The sequence below is a fragment of the Cydia splendana genome, chromosome 5 (genome assembly GCF_910591565.1).
Source record: "Cydia splendana chromosome 5, ilCydSple1.2, whole genome shotgun sequence".
NCBI lineage: Eukaryota > Metazoa > Arthropoda > Insecta > Lepidoptera > Tortricidae > Cydia > Cydia splendana.
This window is the reverse complement of record NC_085964.1, coordinates 7,812,144-7,829,080: the sequence shown is the minus strand read 5'-3', so window position 1 is coordinate 7,829,080 and position 16,937 is coordinate 7,812,144. Positions and strand designations below refer to the sequence as shown.

The 16,937-nt window shown below is 36.5% G+C and overlaps 1 protein-coding gene across 1 annotated transcript; it reads left to right on the top strand.

Annotated features, from left to right (window-relative positions):
- The first annotated feature begins 12,476 nt into the window (after positions 1-12,476).
- LOC134790586 (small nuclear ribonucleoprotein-associated protein B) lies at positions 12,477-13,569 on the top strand. The gene is made up of 2 exons (XM_063761435.1): positions 12,477-12,623; positions 12,794-13,569. The coding sequence occupies exons 1-2, from the start codon at positions 12,621-12,623 to the stop codon at positions 13,352-13,354; spliced, it is 564 nt and encodes a 187-aa protein (XP_063617505.1). The 5' UTR covers positions 12,477-12,620; the 3' UTR covers positions 13,355-13,569.
- The last annotated feature ends 3,368 nt before the right edge of the window (positions 13,570-16,937 follow it).

Here is a 16,937-nt window from a genome sequence, read left to right as displayed (position 1 = left end):
TCGGAGTCGGACTAACAAGAAAAATAAATTGCAAGAAGTAAACTGTACATCACATTTATGCTGCAGTTGGTATAAGTAATAATTAGTAGGTTGAAACGTTCAACTGGTACTAGCAAAACAAATAGTTAGTAGGTTGAAGCTTTCAACCGGTACTAGCAAAACAAATAATTAGTAGGTTGAAACTTTCAACCGGTACTAGCAAAACAAATAATTAGTAGGTTGAAATGTTCAACTGGTACTAGCAAAACAAATAATTAGTAGGTTGCAACTTTCAACCGGTACTACCAAAACAGATAATTAGTAGGATGAAACTTTCAACCGGTACTAGCAAAACAAATAATTAGTGGGTTGAAACTTTCAACCGGTACTAGCAAAACAAATAATTAGTAGGTTGAAACTTTCAACCGGTACTAGCAAAGCAAATAATTACTAGGTTGAAACTTTCAACAGGTACTAGCAAAACAAATAATTAGTAGGTTGAAACTTTCAACCGGTACTAGCAAAACAAATAATTGGTAGGTTGAAACTTTCAACCGGTACTAGCAAAACAAATAATTAGTGGGTTGAAATGTTCAACTGGTACTAGCAAAACAAATAATTAGTAGGTTGAAACTTTCAACTGGTACTAGCAAAACAAATAGTTAGTGGGTTGAAACTTTCAACCGGTACTAGCAAAACAAATAATTAGTACGTTGAAACTTTCAACCGGTACTAGCAAAATAAATAATTAGTAGGTTGAAATGTTAAACCGGTACTAGCAAAACAAATAATTAGTAGGTTGAAATGTTCAACTGGTACTAGCAAAACAAATAATTAGTAGGTTGATTGTTCAACTGTTGCTAGCAAAACAAATAATTAGCAGGTTGAAACGTTCAACTGGTACTAGCAAAACAAATAATTAGTAGGTTGAAACGTTCAACTGGTACTAGCAAAACAAATAATTAGTAGGTTGAAACGTTCAACTGGTACTAGCAAAACAAATAATTAGTAGGTTGAAACTTTCAATTGGTACTAGCAAAACAAATAATTAGTAGGTTGAAACTTTCAACCGGTACTAGCAAATCAAATAATTAGTAGGTTGAAATGTTCAACTGGTACTAGCAAGACAAATAATTAGTAGGTTGACACTTTCAACTGGTACTAGCAAAACAAATAGTTAGTAGGTTGTAACTTTCAACCGGTACTAGCAAAACAAATAATTAGTAGGTTGAAACGTTCAACTGGTACTAGCAAAACAAATAATTAGTAGGTTGAAACGTTCAACTGGTACTAGCAAAATAAATAAGTAGTAGGTTGAATGTTCAACTGGTACTAGCAAAACAAATAATTAGTAGGTTGATTGTTCAACTGTTGCTAGCAAAACAAATAATTAGTAGGTTGGAACTTTCAACTGGTACTAGCAAAACAAATAATTAGTAGGTTGGAATTTTCAACTGGTACTAGCAAAACAAATAATTAGTAGGTTGGAACTTTCAACTGGTACTAGCAAAATAAATAAGTAGTAGGTTGAATGTTCAACTAGTACTAGCAAAACAAAAGAAATGATAAGCGAAATCATAACACTTACCTGCGATACAAACAGAGAATAATTAGTAAGTTGAATGTTGGACTGGTACTAACAAACCAAAAGAGTCAAATGTACCTAGTAACTAGTCTAGTAGACGCGATAGTGGTGGTTGGTACTAACGATAGGACCTTTTGTTATAGGTCGTCCAAATTAGTACAACATAGTACTTAAAAGTAAACTGACGCGATATAGTGTTGGTTGGTACTAACGATAGTATTTTGTTTTAGGTCATCCAAAATGTCCTAGATACCACCATTAGATGGATTCTTTAGCCCACCAAAACTTAATAGGGAGGCAAAATAGTCATAAACTGACATTATGTTAGTATAGAGCGACCTCCTATTATGTAATGTATTTATTGAATTCGAAATTATATAATAAGCAGTTTAGTGCCTCTGCCTACTGTTCCAGTTAACTTAAGGCGTAGGTATAGATGGATGGCCTCGGGAATAGGCATATCTACTAATGTAGATTCAGGATAGATTTCAATTATACAAAAAAAAAAAATACGCCAGTTGGAAAACATTTCCTGTAAAGTATTACAATTTAACCTTCTTCTAACCTATACCCGTATCATAAATTTACTGCATTTTGCAGATGTTCGTATGGGTAAGAACTTAATGTATCAGCTTAAATATATTATACGACGACTTAGACGGTATTCCGGTTAAAGATTGTTGTAGCAATCCTGTTGGAACAGTTAGAAGACGGGTTAAATTATAGTTTAAGAGAAACAAGCAGGTGACCAGGATAAGAGTAATAATGCATTCTGCGTAAGTAGCCGTGGAAATTGTGGAACACAGAGGCATGCCTAAACTGCCCAAATAAAACCTATAAATAGATGAGGATATACAATTCTTCAAAATCGTATATGACCCAGATTTCATATAATAAATCCCAATTCCAATCTATTTTAGAGCCGGAATACATGATTCTGTAGAATAATAATCAGGGCAAAGCTCAATTACAAACCCAAGTACAACAGCAGGTACGTAAATAGACGCTGGGCCTGTCATAATACATCATGTCATGTAGTACCTAAAGTCAATGCTGTAAAAACTGAAGTGGCGATGCGGGGAGCCTTACACGGTGAGGAAGCACTGCTTACTTAACTAAACTACGAAACTATACCCAAGGCAACCATGACTAAGGTACTAACAGAAAAAACTCTAGTGACCAGCAGTTAACCTAATGTCTTGTAAATAGACATACGACTTTTGTCGGTTAACAGTGTAGATGACGAAGTTCCTTTTTAACTACCTAGGTAGTAGGTACACCTACTCAGATGAAGATGAGTGATGTGTGTGATGTGATGACTAATTATAATTAAGTGTAATTAAAAAGGCACTTTACCGGAAAATATATTTCCTTATTTCAGTCACATGCATAAACTTACAATAATTAAGGATGCCAAAACGCTTAGGTATGCGGTTGAGACAATACATACATTAGAAATTATACATAGTCTCAGCACCGATACATTAAATCAAAACAGAAACAAATAACTAAATACTGTGTGTAGGTACCTACACATTATAAAATAAAAACAATAAGTATTCGAATTAACCGTGATTTTGATCGCTCTCAATGACAGTTTGCCTGATGTTTAATTTGTTGAGGCTAACTAATTAAGTAAAACTAGTAGATCAAAGTTGTAGCTTGAACCACTTCATTGATCTACCCAAGAGTACACATTTATTGTACTAATTGAGCACTAAGACTCAAAAGACCAAAAACCTAGGTCTTATCATTTAGAAACGTTAAACGTAACGATAAAATGGTAAAGGACCTAAACATTCGAACTGTACTCTGGTGTACTCAGTATTTCATGGGATCATGGTTAGAATAATGGAATTCCATTGGTTCGTTGGAAGATGTTTATTGAAATTAAATGACATACTTACCAATGGCAGGATATAGGAAGCAGACATACAAGGTGTATACCTATGTTTCAGGTTTATAAAATATGTTGCAAGTAATTGAAATAAACCGAAGAAAAAGTGTACAAGTACAAATAATAATATTTATGTGACAGTCTGACAGTAATTATTGTGGAAATAATAATACAATACTTACTGGTCACAATTCAATTGAAAAATCAGCTTTCAATTAGTAAAGTGTTACGTTATTTTCATAACATAAATTGTAATTATGATTCTTCGCATAAGTAAGTTGCTAGAATAATATTACATTCGATATTATATTTGCTGTGTTACTTTTTGAGCAATAAAATTAATAAAATAAATATTCGGATTAATTGATGTCAAGATTATATTATTCAAGTATTATAATTAAAGAACGATAATTAGATATGTATGCAATGCAATTAATAATAATAATGGTCAAATAGGCAGGTAAATCTTAGTAGGTACCTAACAAATTAATAATATATAAATCTATTTATATAGATTATTGTTTGCTTAACCTATTCATAAGTAAAACTAATCATACTTGACGTGGTACCTCTACAACGAATGTAACATTCCTACTTTATTTGACCTTGGATTATCTTCAACTATTTTAAATTGCATTATATATATTAACATCATACAAGACTAGTAAAACAGAGTCAATCAGTTATTGCCAATAAGTAACTAATGTCCAAGACGCTTGGCAAGCTTACAATGTTATTGTACCTAAATCATGAAATAGGCAAATATTATATTGTATGCTAATGAAAATACCTGGAAATGTGTAAGCATCAAAAGGAAAAGTAAATCTTTGAGTTATAAGCAATTGAATAAAAAACTCAAAACTGCAAATAGGAGAAGGAGAGGGACTGACACCTAAGAAGAAATTGTAAAAGTAAAATAATAGTTTTACAGATTTAAAGGCTTGCTAGTGTTGGAAAATATTATTATTTAACTGTTGTAAAATGAATACATCCACACCTCGCCGAGTTTCTTACGCCGGTTCTTCTCGGGTCTGAGGTTAACCTTTCCGAACCGGTGGTAGTATACCTAGATTGGAAAAATAAATTAACCTAGCGAGTATAAGATAATACGATAAACTGAACTATTGTTGCATGATAAATATATAAAGTAAAATAAATAAATCATTATAAAAAGGGAGAGATGTGACGATTACACAATAAACAGTACGACGCAACTACCCGCTAGCTTCACTCCGTGGAGAAGTGTCATGGCGAGTGGGTAGCTGGCGGAGTGCACGAGTGATAACAGTTGTTTCATTTAATCACCCAGTACACAACGGAGCCTGGACGTCACATACAGTAAATGGACCTGAGTCTGACACTAAGTAATTATTCCTGTGGGGAGTAGGGGGGGGGTCTCATAGTACTGTTTGAGTCTGAGGGAGAGTTTTGGGAGACCTCCGTAGGGGTCACGAGATTTTGGGAAGGGTCAGGGGAGCCACCGGCTGCTTCATGTTCCGGTTGAATGGAATCTGATGAATTATGGAACTGAGATAGAGGCAGCTGCGATTCTTGGGAAGGGCCGGGGGGGCCACCGGCTGCTTCATGTTCCGTTTGAATGGAATCTGGTGAATTTTGGGACTGAGATAGAGGCAGGTGCGATTCTATGCCGGCAGACATGATAGAATTCATTTCATTTGGGCCTTTATTCAGGGTGATCAACTGCTTGGCACAGGGGGCCTCATCATCTGATTTGGATTCAGCGCGGTCTCTTTTGCGGGGAGTCGATTCTACTATATCCATGTGAACGGCGGGTGACGGCGGTTTCGAAACAACCACGAATTCATCCGGTGGTTTCCCGGGGTCAAACGGGTTTGACGACATCATGTCGTCGCGGATAAGGTGGCAAGTACCTCACATAGAAGTAATTGCCACCTTTCCCACTGTTTCCACTTACCAAATGTTAGATAATGCTACCACACAGATTATCAACAAACACAAAACGATCACAGCACAAAAAACACAAAAAAAACACAGAATTCTCCTGATTTCCAAATATTTGTTCGTCTCCACAACGTGCTCGAACGATGGCCGGAAGCGGAACCGGGCATGAAGTTATCTAGATCCGAATTGTCAAATGTGACAGAGCTATTCTGTGTTGTCAGTAGTGTAAACAGAATTACCCGAACGTCTGAAATTTCTGTCGTGAATCGGAAGATATTGCTAACGAATAATTAAAAATGACGTGTTATTGTAAAATTTAAGATAAAATACATATAAATGAAAATTATAAAATTATAAAGAAATATTTTAACTTATTAACCATAGGTATAATGTACCCATGTAACATGTTATGTTGAAATAAAGTGGCAATGTTATTGTGACGTAGGCCCGTGTCACTCTGGGAATAGAAGACCATGTTTTATTAGACCATGGTACCGCCTATCGCGGGGTAGTTTGCGTTGGGTCATAATTGAGCGGACAGAATACTTCCATGTATAGCATTTCGCTGTTACGTACTCACTCGATCGAACATGAAACAAGCCTCGGATTGGATCAAAGTCGCGGTCCGGTACGTTTCGGTAGAAAAACTCCACGAGCCCTTACAAAGCTCTGCTTTTTGCTAGTATTATTTAAAATAAACCCCTTATAAACCGCAAACAATTCGAATGAATGACATAAATTGACAACTGACTTTTAGCTTTTTTTTTAATCATAGACAATTAGTGATAAGCCCCCTCCAGACTAAACGCGTGAATCGCGGGCGAAGCCGCGAACGCAAGTGTGTAGTCGATTTTCGCACACAGCGAAATCGACTCCACACTCGCGTTCGCGGCTTCGCCCGCGATTCACGCGCATAGTCTGGAGGGGGCTATACAACAAGGAAATATCTGTCAACAATTTTTGGCTAGCCACTCGGAGTAATTAACAATGGAGCCGCCATTAACAGGCGTTCCCCTCTGTCGAAAATAGGCGGCCAATCAAGGCCTATTGACTTCCTTGGAATGACGTGACCCTTCATAATTGTACATGTGTGCTCCGTTCCTAGAGGAAGATTGCCAGTAATTACCATAAAAATATTTTACTACAGCAACATTGCTAGAACTGGCTTTGTCTATACGATTTCTAGGAAAAAATCCAATTATTTTATCAAATATATTTTGATTTGTATTTTATGAAGTAGTCGAAGCCATATGTAAATTATTATCTATTTCAGTTTGTCTTTGTCTATGTTCATAAAATCTATGAAGGGTAGACGTGCCTCTACCAAGGCCTGTTCACTTCCTAAGAAAGTTATGTCCCCAAATAATTGCGCATGTGTGCGCCTTAATCTTCTATGTGTGCGTTGGCCTCCGGGAAAAAGTTGCGAGTAATAAAAATAAAAACATTTTTCTACAGCAACATTGCTCCCAACTCTGATTTAAATTATCACGAATTTTATACAATATTTATCATAAAACGGGACTTAAAACGCTTAAAACTTAATTACATGCGATTAAGTTTTATAATGAATATTTGCTTCCAACTGTCTTTATCAATGTTCATAAAATATATGGAGGGTAGGTACGTCTACCCACCATAATAAAAAATATATTTGTCAATGACTCTGTCCAACTGCTGTGGTTAAAGTTCATAACGAAAATTTTATTTATTAACTCTTTAAATAATACATACAACGTGTACCGCTACGTACCACTTAAGACTGTAAGTCTGTACCTACATGGATTACAGCAATGCACATAGAAAATGTGCTAAATGAGGAGCAACGGCTGTTGAAGCAGCCAGAGTGAAATTTACAACTTTAGTGGGTTCAGAAGGAACCGAGTCATAACGTATCTGGAAAGCGTATTAATTAACCGTGAAGAAATGTATGAATACAAGTTGGAAATCTGTGTAAAATGCCGTATGTAAAGTGTAGTGTATCTGTGTGTAAAGTGTAATAGGTAGGCATGCCTAATGTTATTTGTATAAAAGGTACTGAAAACTTTGTGAATGCGCTTTATTAATGTCTATTTTTTTATTAAGTTGCCAGTTGCCAGTTTTCAGTGTATATTTTTTATACGTAAAACATTTTTTAATAAATAATATATATAATGTTATAAACATAAACATGCCTTTTATTTAAATCAATTGATAATACCACAAACAAGGGGTAATATTTGCATCTTGCATATATTTCGTGATATGAATATAACAAATATGTTTATCAACAGAATTACTACCTACCAATACCCGCCAGGCTAAACCGGTTGTCAACTTTAGTTCCATTGGTACACAAAGACGGCGCCACTAGTATAAACGTATAAACGGTTGGGGACATTTTTTTGTATGGAGTTACCGTTCTTCTCCTAGTGAGTATTATATTCTTTGGCCTCTACCCTCCATGATAAAATTAAAAAAAATCTTTGTCAATAGGCCTCTTTGATAGGCCTTGATTTGGGTCTGGCCGGTAAGAACATAGACAAAAGTCTATAATGTCAATGCTGTCATTAAAGTCATTTAACGCAAAAATATCAGTTTTCATATAAAACGATTTATTCACTTGAAATATATTTATTTACCTATTAATTTTAAAAATACAAACTATTCATATGTACGAGCAACATATCTAAATGCGTCTTCGCACATACTTAGTTAAATTTTAACCGTTGTAGTAAACCAGAAACAGCGATAATTTCAAGGTAAGAAATACATATATTAATCTTTAAATAAAAATGAGCGTACTAATTGCCAAATTCAAATATAATAATTTAATCTTACTATCCCCGGAAGTCCCGCGGACGCTATATCGCGTCCCAAATTTTAATCAAAATTCATCATAGATGTAAAACCTCCCATTGTTTAAGCTGGTAAATTTAGACCCGGTAGCAATTAACGACGTTAGTAGTTAGGCAGTTAGATTATATTGTTTAATTTGTGACTGTTTTGTTTTAGAGAGGGAATCAGCAGATGGCTTGAGCGTGAGATAACACTATAATCCTGGGCCGTCATATGATTTCTTGGAAAAAGCTCAAAGGGCACGTATCTGCCGCATATCCAGACTAGTATCCCGGTGACCAAAAACGCTGCGCGGAGCTGTGAAGCAGAAAATGTCCGATAACCGGACAGATGTAATAACAACTTGTAACTATTTGCCATATCAATGTATGTATTCATATGTATTGCTCCTAACATATATACAGTAATCCTAATAGGAATGAAAATATTTATATCTTAATATACTTTTTTGTTACCTTTTATATTTGACGAATTTCTAAATATAGTACCTAATCATTACCTTTTAACGTATTTTTTTTATTTATTTGTGATATGCTAATTTAAGAGCCCATCAACGTGCACACTAGCGCCGCTGCTAAATAATCGTGATTATTTAAATTTAATGACAGGTATTTAAAAAAGGGGGCCGCTACGGACTGTATTGTGTATTTAAGTACCTTTTGAATACATCAAACTAGTTTTTATGTTACTGGATTCGTCAATCTACGCGTCCAAAGTTAAAACGGCCGTTTTTGTTTTGAGCTCATAGATCGACGAATCCAGCAACATAAAAACTAGTTTGGTGTATTCAAAAGGTACTTAAATACACAATACAGTCAGTAGCGGTCCCCTTTTTGAAATACCTGTCGCTAAATTTAAATAATCACGATTATTTAGCAGTGGCGCTAGTGTGCACGTTGATGGGCTCTTAAAAACCTGACCCCAACAAAAAAGAAAAAATACAAAAAAAAATCCCTCTCCGGGATTCGAACCCAGGACCATTAGCTTCCTGAACAGGATTACTGCCAATACCCGCTAGGCTAAACGGGTTGTCAATTCTAATTACAATGGTATCCTACCAGAGCGCTAGTAGTATAAACGAACTTTTGAAAGGGACATTTTTTTGTATGGAGTTATCGTTCTTCTCCTAGTGAGTATTATATTCTTTGCGGCCAATGGTCAACCACATGTCAACCATATGTATGGACTGACGTTTATCTGACATGACGTACCTATACATTTGATGTGCCCCTCCCCCGCAAAACACGGCAGACTATTTTGTACCGAAAATTTTAGACATGGCGTCTCCGTTGGTTATATCCTATAAGGCTAGCCAGACACCTACTGCCATCTACTGCTTAAAATATGTATGTCAAAACCGGGCAAGTGCGAGTCGGACTCGCACACGAAGGGTTCCGTACCATTATCTATAAAAACGGTCACCCATCCAAGTAAGGTTTACTCGGGTAATTCCGAATGTCGAAAACTGTCGGATAATTCCGAAAGAGACTTTTATTATGATGGAATTAAGGGTGATTTTCATCTGAATTTCGGAATTATCCGACATTCGGTAATACCCGAATACACCTTACTGACCCCGCTCGACGTTGCTTAACTTCGGTCACAAATCACGTTTCTTGTATAGGAGCCCCACTTAAATCTTTATTTTATCCTGTTTTTAGTAAGTATTTGTTGTTATAGCGGCAACAGAAATACATCATCTGTGAAAATTTCAGCTGTCTAGCTATCACAGATCACGAGATACAGCCTGGTGACAGACGGACGGACGGACAGCGGAGTCTTAGTAATAGGGTCCCGTTTTACCCTTTGGGTACGGAACCCTAATTAGGTCCACACTTGCTGCGGCCCGAGCAAGAGTCGATTTTCGTTTCACGGAATATCAGCACATCTTCAACAATATTTGACATGTAAAAAATACTTTGGATCCAATTGCCAAATGTTCAACATTTGATATTTTTGCATAGGTATGAACCATTATTTACATTTCAAATATTGTTAAAAATGTGCTGACATTTTGTGAAACGGAAAAATACTCTTGCTCGGGCCCGACGCAAATGTGGATCTTTAGCCCCCTCCAGACTATGCGCGTGAATCGCGGGCGAACCTGCGAACGCAAGTGTGGAGTCGTTTTTCGCAGACAGCGAAATCGACTCCACACTCGCGTTCGCGGCTTCGCCCGCGATTCACGCGCATAGTCTGGAGGGGGCTTATGGCCCGTTAAAAAATCCTAACTAGGATCTAACCTTTCTAGCATCCTCAAAAATTAGTTTCTTTTCTAGTAAAAAAATTGGCCTGGTGACAAATTTTGAAATCCCTTTTAATATTGTCGGTATACTTGTATTGGTTCCGAAAATTTTATACGGTGGAATGCAGTCAACCCAAGGGCCCAACGTTTTCTGTTCTCTTTCACGGCGCAGCAACTATTATCATTTCTCTCTCCTCGCTCTTTTAAAAATGCCGTTTGTCAAAAAAGGACAACCATACTGTTGACAAGATGGACTTCAAATCAAGTGTTGCCTTTTTTGATGCGCCCAGGCTGTGTATGTGTGCGTAAAAGCGTATATGTGTGCTCTTTTAGGGATGTGAAAAGTCGATTTTAATCATGTTATATATCGATAAACGCTACACAGCGGAACGAAATAGCGATTAATTGAAGCTTCAATATCTTCGTTAAACATGAACATAATTGAAATGCTAATGGATAATGAATATATTATAATGTAATAAAATAATTCAATTATTGCGGAACACATATTTTAGTAGGTATTTATGTATTTAAATTAAATATCTGAACTTTCCCTTGGTTCCCTGCTGGGGCGTGACGATAAAATTGTGATCTGATAACCACAATAAAGAATAAAAGCATTTTTGTTCATTTTAGGTATCGTTAAACCTTTGAAGTAAAATTAAAATTGCAAGAAATGTCGATAGTTTATCGATATGACTTTATCGACATGGCTACAGCAAGGTGGGCCTCATTGTTAATCGTACACTAAACAAAAGTGGCAACAGTGACAGCTCGCTGAGACGGGATCTCTATATATTAAATCTATGAGTCAACCTACATGCAGCAAGCAACCGAAGACAAATTGTCATGTCTATAAAGCCCTTAAGGTTTAAGTATATGAAATAATTTGGTAGAAATTGATAAACATTGTATAGCAACACTTTCATTATCATTCCACAGATAATGTAGAAATTATAGGCGTAATCAAACTAGACAATTTTTCGCCAATCTGATTAAATTGCCCGATCGAATCAGGACGTGCGGACGCAAACGTCAATTTGGCTCGCCGAATTCAACCGCCGATAATGACCGATATTACCGATAAAATGAGGTGCGGACGCAAGAAAACCAATTTGTGAGGCGAGTATTTTCGTTCTGGGGCATTTTTTCAATTTAGAGGGCTCTAATATCACCTTAAATCTAAAATTGGTGATTAAATTGGAGATTGACGCCAATTTCATTTCTGATCAAATCGACCGAGTTGATCAGTCTCGTCTGGATACCGCTTAACCCTTAAATGCATAGTGATGTATTTATACATCACGACATAAACATCAAATTTTATGCATAATTAAACAAATTATATTTGTTCTTGTATATTATTTCAATAGTAAAACTAATCCATTTTCTGAATTATTACATAAATTTACGCAGTATTTTAATTTATAAATATTACATTTGTTTAAAGACGAAATGTCGGAAAACTTGGAAAAACCTGGAAGTTGATGATTTTTAGTATGTGATTTTGGGCAGATTTTTCGGGGTATGTAATTATTTTATATTTAAAAACTTTATCATAGGTATATCACAAATAGTGTACCTTTCTAATGGTAGTAAAAAAAATCATTTATATATTACTGTAAATTGCATATTTATATAAATATGATTTAGCCAATTCAACTTCTAACACTGATTTCGCAGTGAAAATCGAAGTTATTTTTTTTTTACTATTTTTCCTAGAATCTACAAACAATTATGTGATACATATATAAATTTCGGGCAAAAAGAAAAAATCATGCATTTAAGGGTTAAGGCAAAAAATATACAAAAACATATAAATAAATGTTTCGTTACCTTTTCCGTATAGTTTGTCAAAGGACTGTCTCATTTCAATCATAGACAGAGAGAATCATACTATCTTTGTCTTACACTAGTACTAGCACCCAAGAGAAAAGGATGAGTATAGTTTTCCTGGTTCTTACTGACTGACACATTGGTTTGACCAACTATATTTCATTTATTATTTATCTCTGGTAACATATTTTGGCGTCCGTCAGTACGTCACCGCCGCCATATTTGTTTGTAGCAAACTGTCACTTTTTGCCGCTTAGAGTTGGCTTGTTCTGTTTTCAACTTCTGAAATCGAAATATTGTGAAATAATCAGTTATCAAAAATGGTGTGTAATATTGTTATACATTTATAAGTATTGTACAGTTGAATTTCACATAGTTATTTTGAACTATTATTTTATGATTACGAATTTTTTCGCCGGTTCTCCCGGTTTAATTTGTTATTACAAAGATTATTCTGCCTTGTTAATAATCATGCATAATTTGATATTTTCAGACTATCGGAAAGAATAATAAGATGCAGCAGCATATCAACTATAGAGTTCGAGTAATACTTCAAGACTCTCGAACATTTATTGGAACATTCAAGGCCTTTGACAAACATATGAATCTTATATTAGGAGACTGCGAAGAATTTAGAAAAATCAAGTCCAAAACCAAAGCCGCTGACAGAGAAGAGAAGAGGACTTTAGGATTCGTATTACTTCGGGGTGAAAATATTGTTTCCCTGACAATCGAAGGGCCACCTCCTCCTGAAGAAGGCTTACCTCGCGTTCCCCTGCCTGGCGCTATGGGTGGCCCTGGCGGTGGCCGTGCGGCCGGTCGTGGCGCAGGCCCTGGCGGCGCTCCGCCAGGACTCCAGGGACCAGCGCGTGGAGTTGGGGGCCCCTCACATCAACACATGGCTCCAGGAGGCCGTGGACAATTGTCAGCACCTCCTCAGATGCGTGGGGGCCCCATGATGGGAGGTCCTCCTCCAGGCATGATGGGGGCTCCCCCTGGCATGGGTCGTGGAGGTCCAGGAGGCAGAGGCCCTCCAATGAGAGGCAGATATTAGTGAGTGCAGTGATTTGTGATTGATTACTAGTTTTATGCTAGTCTATAAGTATATTATGTCAACAAACATTAGAGTGTGTTTTCATAACTGCTCTTTTTCCCATTTAGTGTTCCATAAAATAGTGTCTCATGACTCATGAGACTACAAAATTGGCTACAAAAATTGATGTAATGAGTAACCAAATTTTAATCTAAGTAATAAATAATTAAATCTTATTTCTTGTTCATTAATCAAAATCATAATCCAGTGGTGTTGATCATGATCAAAAAGTATTGTTTATGTTAAATATTTATATATATATTTTTTTGTATTTGAGGATCAATGATCCATATACCACTTTCAGAGAGAGTAAAATCCCTTTAAATATCACTCGTAATCACCACACCTTATAAAACAAAGCCCCGCCGCATCTGTCTGTTTGTATGTTCATAATAAACTCAAAAACTACTGAATGGGTTTCATGCGGTTTTCACCTATCGATAGACTGATTCTTGAGGAAGTTTTAGGTGTATAATTTCCTGTGTGAAACCAGGGTGGGTCGCTAGTTATATAATAATATAATGGACTATTGTACATTTTATTGCATTATAATACTTACTATAATTATAAATATAGATGGTCAAGCAAATCTTGTCAGTAGAAAAAGGCACGAAATTCAAATTTTCTGAGTCGATATCCCTTCGCGCCTACATTTTTCAAAATTGGCGGCTTTTTCTACTGACAAGATCTGCTTAACCAACTATATCAATGTGACTTGAATGTAGATATTAGAATTTCCTTTTCAAAAACATTCATACAACAACAACAACATAACATTTTGTGATTGATAGCATATCTTGGAACTAGACTAGAGAAAATAATCAATCCCGATGGAGTGTCCTTAGTTCCTTGGAGCTTGGGACGGATGTTGGTGTGGGATGCTACCTGCGTAGACACACTGGCACTGTCCCACCTCCAACGGACTACTGTAAAAGCGGGCGGAGCGGCGGAAAGCGCCGAAATTCTAAAACGTAACAAATATAAGAGCCTCGGTAGAGAGTACCATTTTGTACCATTTGGTGTTGAAACTCTAGGTCCATGGGGTCCCAGCGCGCATAAGTTGTTCGCAGAAATCGCGAAGCGTCTGGTTGACGTAACTGGTGACCGAAGAGCTGGCGGCTACCTCGCACAACGTATCAGCATTGCGATACAGCGAGGAAATGCCGCCAGCATCCTTGGTACAATGCCTCAAGGGCCTATTTTAGATTTAAGCTAGTTATTAATTTCGTTTAGTAGTACCACTGTATATATTTTGTATGTAAATAAATGTTTTAATCAATCCCCTCTCTCCACATAAAAGGAATTGAGTTTAATGGACCTGGAAAAGAAATTTACATAAGGGTGGTATTCCACCTATCCAATTTTTTTGTCCAATGTGTTTTGTGTCTCACATTTTGCTTTAATAAGAGAGTGAGACACACTCCCATCCGACAAAGAAATTTGACAGGTGGAATACCATCCTTAAACAAACAAATTACACAGACCTTTCTCATTGAATCACTCTATCAATAGGTAAATCCGCATGAAATCTGTTCAGTAGTGTTTGAGTTTATCGCAAACATACAAACAGACAGATGCGGCGGGGGACTTTGTTTTATAAGATGTAGTCATTTGCTGTGACTTGTTTTTCAAGTGTTTGCAATAAAATGACATGTCAAGATTGTTTACCTTTCTTCTAATGCATAAAAAAAAACAAAGTGTAGCCCACCAATGGCGTAGCTAGGCGTGGGTGGGTTATTCCCACTAGTTACCACCAAGTTCTTACCAGTGGTAACTACTGGGAATTTTTTTCCCACCTTTTACCACTGGTAACTACTGGGAAAAAAAATTCCCAGTAGTTACCACTGGTAAGAACTTGTTGGTGGTAACTACTGGGAATAAGGGAATTTTTATTCCCAGTAGTTACCACCAAAATATTGTTACAGTTCAATACTAATAAAAACAGTATTAATATGTACAGAATGTATTTTATAGTCACCTGCAATAATTTACGCGGTGAATATGTAGGTCATACCAAGGCATACTAAACAAGTTTTACTGTGGAACCAATACCGAAATCGCGAAAAAAATTGACTCTCCCATACAAATCAACATCAGACCAGTCAAATTGTATGACACAGCCAATTTTTTTAAATGCATTTTGCATTAATTAATTATTATAAATTGATTTGTGTCTCATTTCAGTAGACTGTCTTGAAAATGATCAAAAATACTAAAACATAAACTTTTTAATTAATAAAATCACTTGAAAAACAATCTAAAATTTAGATTCTAAATGGACGATTAAATTTATCCTTACACATATTTTATTTTTTGCACTTGTACCGGTTAAACTGTTTTAATATTTTTGATCACTCTTATTTAAGGCAGTTTCCTGAAACACTAAACATATAATTATTTATTAAAGCACTCTATATTTAAACTGTATTTATTAGTATTGAACTGTAACAATATTTTGGTGGTAACTACTGGGCAAAAAAAATCCCAGGGAGGACACGCGCGAGGCCCCTTCGAGCACAGTGAAAGAAAAGGGCCTCGCGGATGCGATTTCGCTCACGGCTAGATTCGTTCACGCTACGCCACTGGCGGCGAACTCCCCTCGCTTTCAACTCGTTCGCAAATGTCCAGTGTGATAAGTAGGGCTCATAATAATTCATTTCAAGTTTGCATTGACATCATATGTAGTAGTATCGAAACTGCCTCCTCTAGTTAAATATTTCCTTTATATGAGAGCTTGGGGTCCGCTTGACAACCTAATCCCAAGGATTGACACATACCTATACACTAAATGGTTGCGAAAGCATTCGACCTTCAAACCCAGAGAAGTAACTAGAGGCTTATTAACTTGTTGCTGGGTGGTATTAAATAGTCATCGTAATCCTTCTGCACCAAAGACCTATAACGGTATTTCAGGCTGATCGACGTTATACTAAGGCTGTTTCACATCTGATTCGGATCCACACGCCCCTCCGGTGTGCGAGCGGGTCATCGCTGTATACGTGCATAACGGTGTCTCGTTCACACAGGAGCGCCGCACGCTAGCAATAACCGCGTAACTCCCGGGCGTACAAATCGTCTGCCATATCTCCTCCCTTCCCAGGCAGCGGACACCCCTAACAAGAATACCCTATGTCCGTCCTCGAGGCTTCAGGCTCAGTTTCGACAGTTTCATTGGTCGATAGATATCGTACGTAGCCTTTAATATAGTAGCAAAGATGTACATTGATTGTAAAAGATGTGTCAATTTGACAACTGATGTAGATGGTGCTCTATAGATTCTCTGGTTTACACAAGTTGACGTTTGAAAATTCAGTGAACACAAAAGTTCACAAAATATAACCCAGTACAGCGCCATCTATTTCAGCAGTTACACCGGAGAAAGGAGAGGGTACTATTTTTTCGTTAATTTCACATTTTTTTTCTTTTACAATAGGTATGTCTCTGTGTATAAGTTGGGTTTACAACTAGGTACCTAACCTAGTTGTAAAGTTGTTATTAAAAAGAGAAGGCAATAGGTATTAGAAGAACAATCATTCGATTAAAG